The 20,749-nt window shown below is 45.6% G+C and overlaps 1 protein-coding gene across 4 annotated transcripts in view; it reads right to left on the reverse strand.

The window, feature by feature from the left end:
* Positions 1-20,749, reverse strand: part of fgf14 (fibroblast growth factor 14) — a 339,581-nt gene that overhangs the window by 81,087 nt on the left and 237,745 nt on the right. For all 4 annotated transcript variants that reach the window (XM_052026634.1, XM_052026633.1, XM_052026635.1 and 1 more), the window contains 2 exons: positions 9,339-9,449; positions 4,633-4,736 (listed from right to left, as the gene is read on the reverse strand). In XM_052026634.1, the coding sequence (XP_051882594.1) occupies positions 4,633-4,736; positions 9,339-9,449 (215 nt within the window). The remainder of the gene's footprint in view (positions 1-4,632; positions 4,737-9,338; positions 9,450-20,749) is intronic.

Here is a 20,749-nt window from a genome sequence, read left to right on the forward strand (position 1 = left end):
TTGACAGCTCCTGATGTTAAGTACACCTGGCCTTGAGGACAAATGTGAGCTCACCCTGAGTCTAGCTTTGAGTTGGAGGATGTGAGGGCAGGATGACAGCTTCGAGCCCCATGGGTTCTCCCAGCCAGGGGTCCAGCTCCTGCCTGTGCGTAGCTCAGAGTGGGGCTGAAATAGCTCAAACAACCTTGCTGCTCCAATACCAGTTCCCACCCCTTACTTTACTCCCTACACACTCATGACTGCGTGGCTAGATTCTGCTCTAACTCCATCTACAAGTTCACAGATGACACCACCATAGTGGGCTGGATCGTAAAGAACAATGAGATGGGGTACAGGAAGGAGCTGGAGGGCTGGTGGCATGGTGCCAACAAAACAAAAGAGCTGGTCATTGATTTCAGGAAGCAGGGCGGAGTACACACCCCTGTCTGTATCAACAGTGCTGAGGTCGAGATGGTTGAGAGCTTCAAGTTCCTCGGTGTACACGTCCTGGTCCAACCACGTAGACACTGTAGCCAGGGAAGCTCACTGGTGCCTCTACTGCCCCGGAAGGTTAAGGAAATTCAGCATGTCCCTGATAATCCTCACCAATTTTTACAGATGCATCACAGAAAGCATCCTACCCGGATGCATCACAGCTTGGGATGGCAACTGCTCTGTCCAAGACCACAAGAAATTGCAAAGAGTTGTGGACACAGCCCAGTCCATTACAAAAACCAGCCTCCCTTCCACTGACTCTGCCTACACTTCCCACTGCCTCGGTAAAGCAGCCAACATAATCAAAACCCCTCCCACCCTGGTCGTTTTCTCTTCTCCCCCCTCCCATCAGGCAGAAGATACAAAACTTTGAAAACATGTACCACCAGGTTCAAGGACAGCTTCTATCCCACTGCAAAACGTCTCTTGACCAGACCTCTTATACAATAAAGATGAATTCTTGATCTCTTAATCTACCCCAAGGTGGCCCTTGTACCTTATTTATCTGCCTGCGCTGCACTTTCTCTGTAACTGCAACATTATACCTGCATTCTGTTTTTTTATTTTTGTGCTACCTCGTAGTACTTATGTACAGAATGATCTGTCTGGATGGCATGCAGACAAAAGCTTCTCACTGTATCCCAGTGCATGTGACAATAATAAACCAATTGCCAATTACCCCACGCCCCCAAGTATTTATTTCAATTTTGTAAGTTGACAGCTGAACAATCATTTGTCCAACATTTAACGAGCAGGTCTTTGCAAACACTGACATTTGCATCAATCTGTACCGAACACATTGTGAAAGGTGCAACTCCCTCATTATTTCCAAGGTGACCATGTCAAACTTTGTTTGATTACCGCTCAGATGAAGCATTTTGAAAAGCTTTACTACATTAAAGGTACTGTAAGTACAAAATGGATTTATGTAGAAAGTTCCCCAAGCCTTGAAGTTAAAGTGTGGGAGTATTAGTATACAATAAGTATCATATACTTCATCCTTTAATGGAAGCATAAAGTCATGTAAAATAGAACCTGTGTTCCAATTTAAAAATTGGGCAAAGGAAGTTCAGTGATGCATTCAGATATTTTTGCCCACGCAACCTCACATTAAGGCTGATAATTTGTTGCTGTAGCTTTTCAAATGTTGAGAATCTTCTGACTGTCGTCAGAGAGCCGTGGCTGTCAACACTTGTCTCCTCCAGCTGGCAAAAGGAAAGGAAGACCTTGCATTTCAATAGCACCTTTCGCCACATCACGGAGTGTACTGCAGCCCATGCAGAACTGTCACTGCTGTAATGTAAGAAAGCCAGCACCCCATTTTCACACAGCAAGATCCCACAAACAAACTGTTTTACTATAAAGTCATTCAGCACAGAAACAGGCCCTTCAGCTCACCAAGTCCATGCCAACCATTAACCACTGTTTGCACTGATTCTACACTAATCCCATTTTATTCTCCCCACATTCCCATCATCTCCACACACCTACACACCCAGGACAATTTACAGCGTCTAATTAATTCGCTAACCCACACATCTTTAGGATGTGAGAGGAGTGCCAGGGGAAAGCCATGTGTTCACAGTGCGAACATGTAAACTCCACACAGATAGCACCGGAGAGACAATGGGATCTTGGTTTAAGGGCTCATTGAAGAGGCAGCACCGCTGACAGGTCAGCACTCTCTTGGCACTGCAGTAACAGCCTGGATTATGGCTCAAAGTTTGTGGAGGGAGTTTGGACCTTCATCTTTCAGGATCGAGGGTAAGGGTGATACTGAGAGAACCACAGCTGGTATTAGTGACATGTACTGTCCAGATGTTACAACGCCCAGAGAACTTTCACATCATTGCGGTCCACTTGTATCAGGTGCTGATCTAACCTCATGGGTAGCCACTATGAAAACACAGTCAGTGACATTTTGACCTGACTGTCAATCAGTCCTTAGCTACTTGCTGGTGAAACTCCAGGCCATGACACGGTGGGTCACTAAGTCATCAGGTTGTGTCTCCAACCGCACACAGAGGCTTGAGCACAAAAATCTCGGTTGGCTCCCTGGTGCTGTACTGAGAGATACTGCCTTACGGATGAGATTCTCAACAGGTGAGGTCTGTCTGCTTGTGAAAGATCCCATGGCCATTATTTTAAAGAGTGAAGTAATGCATTTTGGGAAGTTAAACCCGGGCCGGATACACAGCGAATGGCAGGGCCCTGAGGAGTGTTATTGAACAGACAGACTTTGGGATACATAAGACCATAAGACATAGGAGCAGAATTAGGCCATTCAGCCCATCGAATCTGTAATGCCATTCGATCATGGCCGGTTTATTTTTCCCTCTCAACCCCATTCTCCTGCCTTCTCCCCGTAACCCTTAACCCCCTCACCAATCAAGAACCTATCAATCTCTGCCCTAAATACACCCAATGACTTGGCCTCCACACCCCTCCGTGGCAACGAATTCCACAGATTCACCGCCCTCTGGCTGAAGAAATTCCTCCTCACCTCTGTTCTAAAGGGATGTCCTTTTATTCTGTATGTACATAGTTCCCTGAAAGTAAGGCTTAAAGGGGATCTGAGGGGTAAACTTTCCACACAAAGGGTGTCTGGAACCAGCTGCCAGAGGAGGAGGTGGAGGCAGGAACAGTAACAAGATTTAACTGGACAGGTGCTGGAATGGAGCAGAGCACAGAGGGAGATGGCATTAATGCAGGCAGGTGGGATTGGTAGAGATGGGCATGATAGTCGGCATAGACACGGTGGGCCGAAGGGCCTGTTTCTATGCTGTAGAACTCTTTTACCTCTAAGAACAGGAGAGCTCTCCTGGTACCTTGCACAAACATTCATCCTACTAATCAATATTAATAAAGCAAACCATTTGGTTGGTATCACATTGCTGTTTGTGGGAGCTTGCTGTGCACAAATTAGTTCCAGGAGTCCTTTGTTGGCTGTAAGGTGCTTTGGGACATCCTGAGCTTGAGAAGGACACTGTGGAGATGCAAGGTCTCTCTTTGGGTCGTGTCTGAGCCAGGTCCATGTCTGTGAAATGATTTGGTCTAACGGGTGACCCCCCTCACGCCCGAAGAGATTCTGGGCAACACATTGCAATCCAACAGCAGTATTCTGGATCTGTGAAGAGCCTTTCCTTTGTTAACTTCCTTCTATCTCACTCTGCCTCCTCAGACTTACCATTTACAACTCCTCACTCAATATCAGCCACGTGCATTTTAGACCCTGTTGCCAACATAATGAAAGGTTTTAAGATGCAGACAAATTAAGCTCATAAACTGTATCTGGGATTCTGCAAGTGCCGGTCTCTCCCCAGGCAGTGAGGTGGCACCAGGTAACTTGGTCTGTGTTTGCCCTTTCTAGCTGAGAATTGGCAGCTGTGGCTGCTTCAGTTTGCGCATGTGGCTGCGGTCAACATCTGTCCACCAGTAGCCTGAGGGAAGGAGCACTCAATGGCGCAAGGACATCATTAGACCAAAGCCAAACCCCAACCAAAAGGAATACAATTCAATTGGGGTCCACCCACTATCTCTCCAATTGAATTGGTCGCTGCCAAGCAATCCGAGGTATTTGGCAGTTGGTCACGGGGCTTGGGGCAATGTCACAAGATGCAAACTGCAGTAACACTGATGGCATCGACAAGGAATCAACAGTAAGGAGCGCAGCCAATGGGAACATGGAGATCTGGCCCGGCTGCTGCCAATGAGGTACCGCAGGATAAGCAATAGCACCCAGCTGTCAGGATGCCTGTAGAGAGAGTGCTTCAGTCTGCCTGTCGGTGAGTCATGATGAACTAATCACTGCTTTGTTGGTGAACTTTAATCAGGAAGCCAGTCATGATGAAACATCACCCTCTCACGTCAGTCCTGTCACATGCAACAGATGTTTTCCACTCTGAGACTTGGACTCACACGGAGAAAACCCTCCTGAGACGGTAAATAAGGAAGCTGGACACGTCGTAATAATCACCCTGGGACTGTTGCAAGATCAGGGCTCCACCTGTAACCCCAGTCATTCAAATAACAGGCCCCGGATTCTGGATAATCAGAGAAGTCACATTCAATTGACATTTTTGAGTGCAATGGCCTGTCTCATCACACATCTACTACCTCAGCAGTGGTGCCTGAGGACCGACATTCAGGAATACTTACAGATGTGTAAAGATATCCTTCCCCATTCATAGCCACGTACAGCCCTGTCTTCACACCCTGAATAGCAACGACTCGAAGTCCCACTGGCACGAGGTTGAACAATGCTGGAAGGACAAAAGAAGCAAACATGATCAGGGCACAGGCCGTGTCTGAGAAGAGGAAAGAGTGGGTGGGGTGAGGGGATGATCACAGAAATGATGACCTACAATTATTAGGGAAGAGTTGAACAAGCTGGAACTCTCCAGAACAGAGTCATAATGCATGGAAACAGGCTGTTCCGCCCAACTTGTCCATGCCGACCATGGTGCCCACCAAGCTAGTCCCATTTGCCCACATTTGGTCTATATCCCTCTGGACCCCTAAAAGTGGGCTGATGTGGGCTCTGGGAAGGGGCTTTGAGGGTATAGAAGGGTTTGGTGGGGTGGACAGAGAGAAGGTGTTTTAATCTGTGGGGGAGAGAGCAGAACTGGGAGCCAGAGACTCACTGTTGTCCAGCTGGGAGTTTGAGAGAAACTACTTCACCCAGAGAATGGGCAGAACATTAAAACATGAATAGGAGTCGGCTGTTAGGTTTGGAGTAGCTACAGAAAAGGATAGAAACCAACAGTAATTTGGAGAGGGGCCAATTTCAATGGGACAAAAACAGATCTGGCTCGAGTAAATTGGAATCAAAGCTTGGCAGACTAAACTGTAATTGAACAATGGGGAGATGTTTCAGCTGCAGTCTAGGTACATTCCCCCAAGGGAGAGAGAAGGGAAATGAAAGCTAGAGCTCACAGATGACCAAGAAGTTAGAGGGTAAGAGACAGCCAAAGAAACTGCCAGGTTGTTAACACGTGAGAACCAGACTGATTAAAGAAGAGAAGGAATAAAGAAGGAAATAAAAGAGGCAAAAAGAGTAGAAGATAGGCAGCTGATATAAAAAACCAAAAATATTCTATATTCTATAGGCGTGTGAATAGGAAGTGGTTGCGGGGGGAAGCAGGGGCTGACAAGAGACCAAATGGAAAACTTACTCAGGAAGGTCAGGGCAGAGGTCCTGAATGAGAATGTCACCTCAGTCTTCAGTGAGGAAGAAGGTTGTGTGGTATCTCAGCAAAGGAAGATGGCGCCTACATTCTAAATGGGCAAAATATGATGAAAAGGAAGTACTAAAGTGGATAAATCCCCTGGTCCAGATGGGATGCATCCTAGGTCACTGAGGGAAGGAAGGGAGGAAACTGAAGGTGCCCCGGCCTTAATGTCCCAAACGTCTATAGATCCAGGGGTGGTGCCTGAAGGTTGGTAAACTACAAATGTCACGCCCTTGTCAAAATAAGGGTGCAGGGGTAAACGAAGATCGCACCTGGAGTACTGTATACGGTTTTTATCTCCTTATCTAAAACGGAATGTACTTGTCATTAAGGGACTGCAGTGAAAGTTCACTCGACTAGTTCCAAGGATGGTGGGTTTGCCATATAAGGAGAGATGGAGTGGACTGGGACGGTATTCTGTGGAGCTTGGAAGAATGAGAGATGACCTCATTGAAACTTGGACAATTATATGGGGCACAACAGACTGGATGCAGGGAGGGTGTTCCCCCAGCTGAGGGGTCTAGGACCAGGGGGCAAAGTTTGAGAAAAAGTGGTAGGACTGAGATGAGGAGACATTTCTTTACTCAAAAGGTGGTGAATCCTTGAATTCTCTACGTCACACAGCTGTGGAAGCTCAGCCATTGTGTTCATTCAAAACAGAGATCGATAGATTTCCGGACGTTACAAAAATCAAGGGATGTGGAGAGGGTGCAGAAGAACGGTGCTGAGGGGGATTAGCTTGGGTCTTGGTCAGGGGTGGCGCAGGCAAGAAGGGCTGGAGGAACTCCTCCTGCTCTTGTTGTTATGACCTGATGTTCTCGTGGTTTGATACCCTCATGTCACCACCTCACAGTGGACCCAGGGGAACAATGGCCAGAGTCCACATGTTCAGCTTTTATGCAGCAGGAACACATCGGTTGAAATACACCTCTCCCCCTACTCCCTCTCTCACTCTCACTCTCTCTCTCTTTCTCACTCTACCTCTCTCACTCAATCTTTCTCTCACTCTTTCATTCTCTCCTTCTCTCTCTCGCTCTCACTCTTACTCTCTATCTCTCTTTCTCTCTCTCTCTCACTCTCACTCTCTCTCTCTCACTCTCTCTTTTTCTCACTGTCTCTCACTCACTCACTCCCTCACTCTCACTCACTCTCTCTCACACACACTCTCTCACACTCTCTCTCACGCTCTCACTCTCTCTCACACACACACTCTCTCTCACACACACACTCTTTCTCTCTCTCTCTCTCACACACACACACACACACACACACACACACACACACACACACACACACACACACACACACACACACACACACACACACACACACACACACACACTCCCCCACAACCCCAAAGGCAGACCCACCTTCAGAATTTTGGAGTTAGCAATGAATAACACAGCAAGAATGGAAATAAGAGTTTCAAAATGCACCAGATGAAAACACAATAAAAAAATGTAAATAAGCCTTCAACAGTGCCCACTGTCCTCAGAATTCTGCATAACTACTTGCATTTATGCAGCAACTTTTGCCCTAAGGTTTCCCACAATAACCAGCTTCAACCAAAATTTGACATTAGACACTGAAAGAGAAAACACTGCCACAAGCAACCAGAAGCTTGGTCAGAGGTTTGAGAGAGAGAAAACACCTCATCGAAGCCTATGTTTGTTTTACAACAAACCGAGCCTGCTCCGTCTAAATTCCATACCCTGTTCCAGCTGTCTCTCCATATCCCTTCATCCCTCTGGTCCTAAGAACAATATCCAATTCTTTCTGAAATATATATTGAATGATTTGGATTCAACAGCTTCCTGTGGTGAAGAATTCCACAGAACCCAGGCAGGCAAAGGCACAGCCATCTCTGGTGGAGCAGGGAATGATCAAGAGGTGGGAACTGGAGAGGTCTCAAAGGTTTTCTTGGGTTGGAGGAGGTTAGAGTGATGGAGGGTGGGATTATTTAGGGAACTGAGATTTGTAAAGAACTATAATGAATGGTCATGTCTCACTGCAGTGATGTTTTAATCACATCATTTTTCAGTCACATTATTGACCCTGCATCCCTTCACATGACACGTAATGATCAGCTGTATAAAACTTTGGTCAGGCCACACTTGAAGTATTGTGTGCAGTTCTAGTCTCCCCACTACAGGAAGGATGTGGGGGCTTTGGAAAGGGTGCAGAAGATGGTCACCAGGAAGATCCCTGGATTAGAAGGTATGAGCTACAAGGAGAGGTTGGACAAACAGGTTGTTTGCTCTGGGGAGACCTGATAGAAGTTCATAAAATCAAGAGAGGCATAGACAGGGTAGGCTGTCAGAATCTTTTTCCCAGGGTAGAAATCTCAAATACTAGATGACGTGCATTTAAGGTGAGAGGGGGAAAGTTTAAAGGAGATGTGTGGGGCAAGTATTTTACACAGAGAGCGGTGGGAGCCTGGAATGCACTGCCAGGGGTGGTGGGGGAAGCAGATACAATAGTGGTGTTGAAGAAGCTGTTAGACAAACACAGGAACATGTGGGGAATGGAGGGATATGGATCATATGCAAGCAGAAGAGATTAAGTTTAATTCAGCATCATGTCCAACGCAGACATTGTGGGCTGAAGGGCCTGTTCCTGCGCTGCACTGTTGTATGTTCTATGTTCTATGTTATATCAGCCAGAGTCAGGGAAACAGCAATTGTAAAAGATCATGCATAATAGTTTTAAGTTCATTCTGGATAATTTTAATAACCTCTTCGTTCAAAGATTTGAAACTATGTTGTCTCTTGTAAACCAAAATGTAGTGGAGAGCCTACTTAACATCAAACAATAGGAATCTCCTGAGGAACCCTGAGCCATGTTTTCATGCATCATAATAAGGAATAGTTCAAAGTACCAAGGAACTTGCATTTCTATAGCACCTTTTTTTTGATCTCAGGACATCCTAGCATCCTTCACAGCCATTGAGATGCCATTGAAGTGTGATCACTGCTGCAATGAAAGAAGCAAGGCAGACAGTGTGCATAGCAAGATTCCACAAACTGCAATGCACCAATCATCAGATCAACTGTATTGAGGTGTTTCTTGAGGGATACACACTGGGGCATTTTCTCTCCTCTTCCCCGCCGAGCCAGGACTGACATGCGAAGAGAAATTGGGTAGATTCACTGGAGTTTAGATGAATGAGAGGGCACCTCATAGAAACTGACAAAATTCTAACAGCATTGCAGGAAGGATGGTCACCACGGTCAGACCCAGGGGCCACTGTGTGAGGGATAAGTCAATGAATGAGGGGAAATTTCTTCTCCCAGAGAGTGGTGGAGCTGTGGAATTCACCACAGGAATTCGTTGAATCTAAATCATTAAATATATTTAGGAAAGAATTGGATGTTCTTAAGTCCAGAGGGATGAAAGGATATGAGGAGACAGCTGGAACAGGGTATGGAACTTGGATGATCAGCTATGATCACATTGAATGGTGGAGCAGGCTCAGTTTGTTGTAAAACACACATAGGTTGTGATGAGGTGTTTTACATCAACCCAAGAGGTCTCAGACTAGTACTTGAACTTATAGTGAACTTTCACAACCTCAGGACACTCCAATTCACCTAACAAAAGGTGCAGCAAATTTAAAATGTATTCACCACTCACTGGAATTAGTGCTGTCATCCTTTGTTCCGTCGACAGCTCCATCTGCGTTCATCTGCAGGTAGAAGCCTTGCCTGCAATATAACCTGGTCACTATACCCTTGAGCTGGGAATCTGGAAGAGACATGAGAATTCCAGTTGAGAACCACTTGCATTGTAATTACAATGATCCTTAAATTCATCTCAAAGTAAAGTTCTCAGAGTTGGTGATGACTACTGCAAAACCTGGAACACTGCCCCTCCGCCAACACCTCCCGAGAGATGGAACACTGCCCTGAGTCGTTACCAACAAGGGCGTCATAGCCTCAGAGAGTGCGGAGACAGTCCACTGGAAGGGTGGTGGGGATGATGGACTGGGGACAATGTGCTGGGGACTGGGACTGTTCTCCTTGCAGTTTGGAAGGTTAAGGGGAGATTTAATGGAGGTGTTCAAATTATAAAGGGTTTTTTATCCGATGCGCTGTGAAGGATTGGTTGCAGGGGCAGGAGGGTTGGTGATGAGAGGAGAGAGTGAAGGGGATCAGCAGAAGAGGGGAGAGGAGGGGAGTGTTTTCATGCAGTGGGTTGCCTGATAGGGTGCTGGAAGTGGATTCAACGGGAACTTCAAAAGGGAATTAGGGAGGAAGGGGAGAACTGGGAAAAGGGCAGGGGAATGTTGGATGGTGTTTCAAAGAGCTGGCACAGGTTTGAGAGACTGATTACCTCCTTTTGTGCTGCACCTTGGATTCAGAGACGAAGGGGGTCACTATTCCATGTGTTGGGCAGCCTCACCGTCCCATCACCCTGCAACGTGTGCAGACCCTACCAAGGAAATGTCACCGGTGCAGCAAATATAACAATGACTCCTGGGTGATCGACTGGGCAAGTTAAGCAGCTTCTACTTTGCAATTCTCATTACATTGGACACGTCTGTGACAATATTAAAATTGGTTCCAACCGAAATGTGACATCATTGCTAAAAGCCATTCTCTAATTAAATTGCTTTAATCAACTACTCTGCACAAGAACAAAGTTATATATTATTTGTAAAGAACTCCCAAATCTATCTTTTAAATTGCTTGGGTAGTTTTATAATAATTAAATAATGCTTAACATTATATAAGTCCCACAGAAATAAGAGTGCATCCCATTAGTAAATGAATGATAGGGATTCCTCAATCAGACAGATTGCTCTAGAGTAATCCTGAATAATCTCTTCATTCATCATACTGAGGGACAGTCGAAATATACAAAGAGGCTCTTGTTTCTCCTGCAATCTTCATCACCTCAGGAAGTCCTAAAGTGCTTCTGAGCCAGTGAGGAGCTTTTGTGGTGTAGTCACTGCCACAACGTCCCAAACACAGCTGTCAATTTGTGCACAGCAAGCTCCCACAAAAGGCAATGGAATTACGGCAGATCGTCAGTATACAGGTGAAAACATTCACGGCGTTAACTGTTTCCCTTTCCATTGATGTTGCTGAGTTTTTCTAGCACTTTCTATTTTCTGTTTTTATGTCATGTGGGCCCAGTTTTTCTTATCCAGCCTGCCTGGCAAGTCCCCACCTTGCCATTAACAACTCGTTCGTGTGCTGGGAATGGCCCCATTGAGTCACTTCAGCTCACCCTGTCACAGACATTTCCTCTCTTCTACACAACACTCCCCCTACTTCTCTCCAGCTGAAAACCAGCTTGCATCCCTCTCCATCCCAGTTCTGACAAAGGGTTGCAGACTCAAAACGTTGACCGTTTTGCTCTCCATAGATGCTGCCTGGTCTGCTGGGTTTTTCCAGCATGTTCTGTTTTTGTGACAGAATACAGGCATTATACTGGGATAAAAGTTAACCCAGGACATGGGGGAGAATATCTGGCCTTCAAAAAATGTTCCTGGGACCCTTCACATCCACCTGAGGTAGATGGGTCTTTGGTTATTGCCTCAAACTAAAAGAGACAAGAAGTATTTGAATTCATGCAAATAACAATTTCATGGTATCTAAAAAAGGAATTTTATAAGAATCTAACATGACAGGGAGCTCAGACTCCATGCTGTGAATTGGAATTGGATTGTTTATTACTGTCACACGTACCGAGTTATAGTGAAAAGCTTTTGCTTGCGTGCCATCCAGTTAGATCATTCCATATGTAAGTACATTGAGGTGGCACAAAAGGGGAAAAAACACAGAACGCAGAATAAAGTGTTACAGTTACGGAGAAAGTGCAGTGCAGGCAGACAATAAGGTGCAAGGGCCACGATGAGGTAGATTGTGAGATGAAGAGTTCACCTTTCAGAGTATGGGGTCTGTTCAAGGGGGTGTATGTATTGGGGAACTTCTATTGGTTCAACAAGGTCTTGAGGGGAGGCCCTTTGATGCAGGTCCCATGAAGGATCCCACATCAGCAGAGACGCTCATGGTCACTGTTCCCTCACATGAACACAACCTCCACCTCCATTGCCCCAACCCAGGGAAGACTTTCACTTCCACATGGCAATCTCTACATTAAAGGAAAGGATGACTTTAGTCCGGAAACTGTGCCCCCACCCACACATCTCAATCCCCACATCCACCCACACTTGTTCCAGCATGGAACAGAATGGCTTGTCTGCCTCAGGGCGGGCAAAGGCTCCTCAGAAGATCTGGGAAAGCTCATTCCTGCCCTGTTCAACCTTGACACCATGTCCTCACACTCCCACTGCATCCCATAGTGTTACACAGAACCTGCTGCACAGACACCGGCTGCTCCATGTCCTCCTGCTTCTCTTCATCTCCCTCCCCGTCCCCCCAATGTGCTTCCCTGTAGCCCATGTCTGCTATCCGCCTCCTCCCTCCCTTTGCAGTGAGCACACCCTCCCTGTACTCTGTAAAGGTCCCACTTGAATTTTTCGTGAAACCCTTATGTTTATGGACCCCATCAAGTCCACCCACAAACCTTCAGCTCTCAGGCCCAGAGGATAAAAGCCCCAGCGTGTTCAACCTTTCCCAGGAGGTGTAACTGACAACTTTGGTGTCATAAGTGTCTTCCATATGGGGATATGGGCCAAACGCAGGCAAATGGGACTGGCTCAATTAGGTAACTGTTGGCACGGATGAGTTGGACTGAAGGGCCTGTTTCTGTGCTGTATGACTCTATCCCTCTATATCATTTATATAAAGGAGGTCACAGAAATGCTCTGTCTACCAACCCTCAGTCCCAGTTTAACCTAACCAGTATAAATCACTACACTGCCAACAAACTGTCGACTAGAACTGTCACTGGTCTATTATCTGCCACAGGCCTGCAACATTGGGCTTGTATCTTTCCACAATTGAGAACCACAGGTTGCTCAGCTGCAACAGACAGCAGAGTTAAAATTCAATTAACTGAAGAATTCCGGAGTCAAAGAGCCAATATCACTGACAATGACCATGAAACTATCAGCTTGTCACATGAACCCCTCTGGTTCACTAATGATCTTAAGGCAGGGAAGTCTGCTGACCATGTCTGGTCTGTATGTGACTCCAGATCCAGAAATGTGTTTGGCTGTTGGAAACACAAGGCACAGAAGGAGAGCAACAGGCCAGTGTCAGATCGCCGATCAGTCCCTCTCCTCGCTCTTCCCACACAGCCCTGCAACCTCCTGCTTCAGGAGTGTATCCCATTTTCCTCTCAGAGCTCCCGTTGAATCTGCTTCCAGGCAGCACTTTATGGACCAGTTTCACTGCAGGAAAGACATGCCAAAGGTGTACATTGATGACCCTCTAAAGTCACCTGGTGAGGGCACTTCGGGATAAACCAACCATCCCCATACTCCAAGAATATATTTAAAAAACAGCATTCAGAAAACCTAAACCACAGTTCCCTCTGAACAACAGCAGCTAATCAGTGTGAACCACTGGGTTTTAATGTTACACATTTCTCTTCTAATGGGGACAGACAAGAAAAGACCAGACTGATAAGATTCACATGGAAAATCTTTTCAACCTACTTGCTATACAGTTCCTCAAACCTAATCCCATCACAAATTTCTCTGTTGGATGCATTGTCCTTTAACTTCATGACTTTGACCTTGTTCACAATGCTTGCACATTAAAAACTGATGTACTTATTACATTTAAAGACATCAGGTTAAATCTGGAAATTCTACCTCCTTCAAACTTCTCTCCAGCTTTGGTACATCTTCAACTGCAACATCAGGCCAGATTCTTGTGTTCAGTGTTACCGAATGTTCTCGATGCGTGAAACTTCCAACCACCTGTGGCAGGGAAGAGCTACCCCACAAGTTGCAATGGGCACAGGTCCTCGGATAATTTGCTCCCATCCATTGAAAGTATCATCTGCCATCAACATTTCCAAGAATTTGTTGCACTTGCACTTCAATACTCTACTAAACTCCCTGCAGAAAGTTAGGGTTGGTACTGAGCAGTGAACGGGAAAATTCTTGTTCTGACGGTCCTGCTTAAACCTCAGTTGTCCCAGAAGAGTAACAATTGGAAGCGTGAAGTCTCATTCCAATGTCGGATATTGTGCTAAGAGACTTTACATTTTCATTTTTTCCCCTCCTTTTCCTTTGGGTTTTTTGAGCTCTTAAACCAATCTTTCTTCCCTCACTTTAGTTGTTCTCCTGCCCATGATTTCCTTCTCCATTATTCCTCTATTTCTCTCTCAGATTGTATTCATTAAGGAGAAAGTGTGAGGGGCTCACTTTTATTTATCCTTGCAAGTCAAAGCCTTTTCCAGTGCCTCAACCTCCATTAGGAGGCTAAAGAAATTTGGCATGTCCCCTTTGACCCTCACCAATTTTGATCAATGGACCATAGAAAGCATCCTATCCGGATGCATCACAGCTTGGTACAGCGACTGCTCTGCCCAGGACCGCAAGAAACCGCAGAGAGTTGCGGACACAGCCCAGCGCATCACGGACACCAGCCTCTCCTCCATGGACTCTGTCTACACTTCTCGTTGCCTCGGGAAAGCAGCCAGCATAATCAAAGCCCCCACCCACCCCGGACATTCCCTCTTCTCCCATTGGGCAGAAGATACAAAAGCCTGAAATCGCATACCACCAGGCTCAAGGACAGCGTCTATCCTGCTGTTATGGGACTATTTAACAGTTCCTTAGTACAATGAGATGGACTCTTGACCTCACATTCTACCTCATTATGGCCTTGCACCTTATTGTCTGCCTGCACTGCACTTTCTCTGTAACTGTAACACTTTATTCTGCATTCGGTTATTGTTTTCCTCTGTACCACCTCAATGCACTGATGTGATGAAACGATCTGTATGGATGGCATGCAAAACAAAGTTTTTCACTGTATCTCGATACATGTGACAATAATAAACCAATTTACCAATTTTCCTGTTACCTTAGGGGAGGATCAAGAATTAGTATTTCCTATCCCTCACTGCAAGTGAATCAACCACAGAGCAAAGTATCTGAAACTTTGCTTTGGGATAGGTAGCCAGGAGAGGACAGGATCTGAAGGGGTAGGTAACGGGGAGAGGACAGGGTGGGAAGGGGATGGGTGGGGGGAGAGGACAGGGTGTGAAGGGGATAGGTTGGGGGGAGCAGATGAGAAATATCTTCATTGAGTTTTCATGAGCTGGTAAACAGATTCAGCAAGAACTTTTGAAAGGGAATTGGGAAAATATTTGAAACGGAAGAATTTGCAGAGATGTGGGCGAAAGAACAAGAGTGACAATGCTCAGATATTAGGTTCCATACCTGGAGAGTCAAATTCACTCAGAAAAAACATTTCAAAATTCTACGAGATCTCTGTGTTTCACTACACCCACACAAGCTGTGGAGGAGCTATAATAAAACTGTATCATTGCACAAAGGTCAACAGGAACAAATGCACAGAACACGTCAGACAACACGGGCTGGGGTCAAAGTGAATGAAGGAATGAACACACAGCAATTTAGTGAGTAATCATATATTCCTACAGGTGACAAGAGTTACAGTGTAATGTCATTATGTGGCATTCCAATAACAATGTTTTGATCCCTGTAATAATCAGTCGGTGATAATAAATCTTATTCCGAGCTTGCTACATTATGCGCTAAGTTGATAATTTCATAAACATCGTTGATTTTCTGTATTAAATTTTATCTGCTTTGTTCTTATTCTGCTAATTAAGGAATGAGAAAATAGCTTTGCTACGACATTATGTGAAGGATTTCAAACAGGTTTGCATTTCAGAGGGGATTGGACCGGAACCTGGAGGTGAAGCCATGAAGTCACAAGTCATCAAAACATTATTGCTGTGAAAATGTCACGGTGCCAAGTTCAAGAGAGACAGAGAGAGCTCCCTTCACTTGTCTGGTGATTCTCATTGCCTGGGATGAGCGTTGGGGAAACATTCTGTTAGGAAGGACACTGATACTATACAGAATGTTCAGCTTTTCCAGACAGTCTTGCAGTACAGAAAGAGGCTATTCCACCCATCGAATTGTGCTGTCCCTTTAGAACACTCTCCGCTCCATCCGCGGTGTCAGCCGGGGTGTCCCGGTGGCCAGCCATTTTAATTCCATTTCCCAATCCCACACTGACATGTCTATCCACAAGCTCCTCTACCGCCAGGTTGAGGCTAGACGCAGATTAGAGGAACAACTGCCTTGATAGCCTCCAACCTGACAGCATCAACATCGATTTCTCTTACTTCCAGAAACCCCTCCCCTCTGTTTCCCCTCCCCCCTTGGTTTTGCCTTATCCCTCTGGCCCCATTACCCTTTCTCCTTGCCCTACCCTTCCCTCACGACCTGCCCCTCACCCACACCTTCCTCCCTCTGGTTCCCCAACTCCTTCCCTTGTCCACGGTCCACTGTCCTCTCCTATCAGATTCCATCTTCTTCAGCCCTTTGCCTCTTCCACCCATCACCTCCCAGCTTCTCACATCATTCCCAATTCCCCCATCCACCCACCTACCTTCCCCCCTCACCTTGACCCCCACCACCTCACCTGGACTCACCTCTCACCTGCCAGCTCATGCTCCTCACCCCCTCCTTTTTATTCCAGCTTCTGCCCTCTTCCTTTCTAGTCCTGATGAAGGGTCTCGGCCTGAAACATCAACTGTTCATTTCCCTCCACAGATGCTGCCTGACCTGTTGCGTTCCTCCAGCGCTTGGTGTGTTGCTCCAATTAGCCACACTTTTCTCCTCTTTCTCCACGGCTCTGCACATTTTTTCCCTTTTTGATTTCCTTTTAAAAGTTCCTGTTGAATCTGCTTTTACCACCCATTTAGGGAACACGCCTCAGATCACAGCAACCTGTCACATACACACGTTCTCCTCCCCTCCCATAGGGGAGGAGGTACAGGAGCCCGAAGACCCACACTCAATGATTCAGGAACAGCTTCTTCCCCTCTGCCATCAGATTTCCGAATGGTCCACGAACCCATAAACATCACTTCGGTATTCCTCTCCCCTCTGCCTATCCCCTTCACTTTCTGTCCTATTTTTAGAATTTATACATTTTTAGGTCTTTGCACTGCACAGGAATTTGAATTGATTTATTATTGTCACATGTACTGAGGTACAGTGAAAAACCTATCTTGCATACTGTTCGTTCAGATCAATTCAGCATTGGAGAGCTAACAGGGCTCATTATGGTATGGAGGTTCCAATGCACAGGACCGCAAGAGGCTGCAGAGGGTTGTAGACTCAGCCAGCTCCATCACGGGCACAACCCCTCCCCACCATTGAGGACATCTTCAAGAGATGGTGCCTCAAGAAGGCAGCATCCATCACTAAGGACCCTCACCACCCGGGACATGCCCTCTTCTCGTTACTACCATCGGGGAGGAGGTACAGGAGCCTGAAGACCCACACTCAACAATTCAGGAACAGCTTCTTCCCCTCCACCATCAGATTTCTGAACAGTCCATGAACCCATGAACACTACCTCGTTATTCCTTTTTTTTTCACTATTTATTTATTTTTGTAATTTATAAATTTTCATGTCTTGCACTGTACTGCCACCACAAAACAACACATTTCACGTCACACGTCAGTGATAATAAACCTGATTCTGATTCTGACTCCCCTCCAGCGCTCCTGCCGATCCCCTTCAGTCTGTGGGCACTGGCTCTACTGCCCTGGGAAACAGTCTCTCCTTCTGTACTCTGTCAAACTTTTTCCTGGTTTGGAATGCCTTCATGAAATCTCCCCTTAACCTCCCCTGCTCCACGTAGAACAATCCCAGCTTCTCCAGTCTCTTCACGGAACTGAAGCTCTCATCCCTGGGGCTGCCACACGACAGAAACATTATACCTTAATTCAATAAAAAGATTCCAAAATAAAGTTTTACCCAGACCTATAAAAAGTCAGGAGAAATATGATATCTCTGTAAAGGATTGACATGATCTAAATGGAAGGTTCTTCTGACAATACTCGTCTGACGGGCTTCAACATTTGTTTGGTCATTCACATTGCAACGGGGAGACAACAATAGCTTGGGGACTCAGACACGGGGCAGGGCTAATGTTGATTGATGACCTTCCAAGCGAAACACCTGACGCAACAGTCTGTTAAAATTGGAATCTGACTGCAGCTGGCAGGACTGAACTACAGTAGGAAAAAAGGTCCCAATTACCAGCTCACCATCCCAAATACAGACAGTCAAATTTGAGGCTTGAATTTGAATCCCACCACAACTGAGGAATTTAAATTCAAGTAAATAAATAAATCCGAAATTAAAAAGTTGGGATCAGGAAATAAATTACTGGATTGTTGCAGAAACTCAGTTCATTCACTAATGTCCTTTAGGCTTGACCTGTAAGTAACACTGAACCTATTGTAACGAGCTGTCCTCTGAAGTTCAGTGATAATTCATGAAGAACAATAAATGATGCCAGAGACATCCGCATTCTGTGAACAAATAAAACATCAAGAGCATGCCTTGTGCCACTGGGATCTCAGACACACAGTGAGGAGAATTGAATCACTCATGCATTGTGGAAATGTCATTTATTGCACAAAATCTAAAGTCCAGTCACTGTTCCCAGGCACAATCAGCATCTATTCATCAAAGAAACATCATGGATCATAACAACCATCTGGTTAAACTAATATACCAAAGATTTAAATCAGAGTTCGGGGAAAAGAATTTCATTAATGCTCATGATTATAACGCATCACGTAAATATTTTTAGACAGTCAGCATGGCTAGAAGACCACAGACAAAGCCACAAAGCCCAAGGGGCAAATGTACTTATATAGTGCCTTTAACAGTACACTGACCGCGATGGTTTGGAGAAATATTTGGAGGCATATCAGCTGCTCTACTTCGTTAGGAGTTTGAGGAGATTTGGTATGTCATCAAAGACTGACAAATTTCTATAGATGTACAGTGGAGAGCATTCTGACTGGTTGCATCACCGCCTGGTATGGAGGCTCCAATGTGCAGGATTGCAAGAAGCTGCAGAGGGTTGTAGACTCAGCCAGCTCCATCACGGGCACAACCCTCCCCACCATCGAGGACATCTTCAAGAGGCGGTGCCTCAAGAAGGGGGCATCTATCACTAAGGACCCTCACCATCTGGAAGATGTCCCTTCTTGTTACTGCCATCGGGGAGGAGGTACAGGAGCCTGAAGACCCACACTCAATGATTCAGGAACAGCTTCTTCCCCTCTGCCATCAGATTTCTGAATGGTCCATGAACCCATGAACACTAGCTCATTATTCCTTTTCCTTGCACTATTTACTTTTGTAATTTATAGTAATTTTATGTCTTCACTGCATTGCTGCTGCAAAACAACAAACTTCACGTCATATGTCAGTGATAATAAATCTGATTCTAATTCTGAAATATTATCAAACAGAAGTTGAGATTGAACCACAGGAGATATTAGAACAGGTGACCAAAAACGTGGCCAAAGAGGTGGCTTCTGATGGAGAAAAGAGAGGTGGAGAGGCAGAAAGGTTCAGGGAGGGAATTCCTATGAGCTTGAGTTCTAGACAACTGAAGGCTGAACTTTAAAATTGGGGATCAACAGGAGGGTGGGAGCAGCAGACGGAGCTGAGTGGATTGTGGGACTGGAGGTCAGGGGAAATGGGGAGACAAACTACCTAGAGAGGAATTTGGACGTCATCAGACAACGATCAGAAGGAAAGAACGAGCATTTTACACAATGCTTCTCTGGGCATCTAAAAATGCTTCCTTGGATCCTAAGAGTAGGAGTAGTCTTTTGGCCTTTCTAGCCTGCTTCACCATTGAGATCTTTGACCTCAGTACCATTTTCTTGTCCATATCCCTTAACATCCAGAAATCTATTGTTGTGAATGAACTCTGTTCTGAGACTCCATAACCCTCCGGATTGGAGAATTCCAAAGATCACCACCTACCGTGTGACGAGATGTCTTCTCGCCTCAGTCTGTATTGTACAAGTACCACCCCTTGTCCTGAGACTCCTCAGCCAGGGGAGTCACTCTTTCTGCAAACAACCTATTGAGCCCTGTAAGAATCGTGGTATTGGTATTGGTTTTGGTTTATTATTGTCACTTGTACCGAGGTACAGTGAAAAACTTATCTTACATACTGTTCGTACAGGTCAATTCATTGCACAGAGCAGATACACTGAGTTAGTACAGAGTGCATTGAGGTAGTACAGGGTAAAAACAATAACAGAGTACAGAGAAAAGTGTCACAGCTACAGGGAAGTGAATTGCAGGTAGACAATAAGGTACAAGGTCATAGCAAGATAGATTGTGAGGTCAAGAGTCTATCTCATTGTATAAGGGAACCGTTTAATAGTCTTATCACAGTGGGATAGAAGCTGTCCTTGAGCCTGGTGGTACATGCCCTCAGGTTCCTGTATCTTCTGCCTGATGGGAGAGGAGAGAGAATGACTCGGGTGGATGAGGCAGCGAGAGGTATAGACAGAGTCCACGGAGGGGAGGCTGGTTTCTGTGATGTGCTGGGCTGTGTCCACAACTCTCTGCAGTTTCTTGTGCTCCTGGGCAGAGCAGTTGCCGTACCAAGCCGTGATGCATCCAGATAGGATGCTTTCTATGGTGCATCAATAAAAATTGGTGAGTGTCAAAGGGGACATGCAAATGTCTTTAGCCTCCTGAGGAGGTTACATGTTTTGCTGACATTGAGGAAAAGGTTGTTGTCATGACACCATTCCACTAAGCTCCCTATCTCCTTCCCGTACTCCGACTCATTGTTATTTGAGAGTCGGCCCACTACGGTGGTATCATCTGCAAACTTGTAGATGGAGTTAGAGCAGAATCTGGCCACACAATCATGTTAAAGTTCAATGAGATTTCCTCTTATTCCTCTGAAAAATAAATACTTTTGAATTGGTGCCATATTTTCAATGCTGAATAATTCCCATGTAAGATAACATTTTAATTTCTAGCTATTTCAAAATCTGGGCATCAACTAAATTGGTATGGGCTTCCAAATAAACCACTTACTTCCTCACAAAGTGCAAGAAAACCTACACTTTCTAT

Source organism: Pristis pectinata, chromosome 11, assembly GCF_009764475.1.
Source record: "Pristis pectinata isolate sPriPec2 chromosome 11, sPriPec2.1.pri, whole genome shotgun sequence".
In the NCBI taxonomy this organism is placed as follows: Eukaryota; Metazoa; Chordata; class Chondrichthyes; order Rhinopristiformes; family Pristidae; genus Pristis; species Pristis pectinata.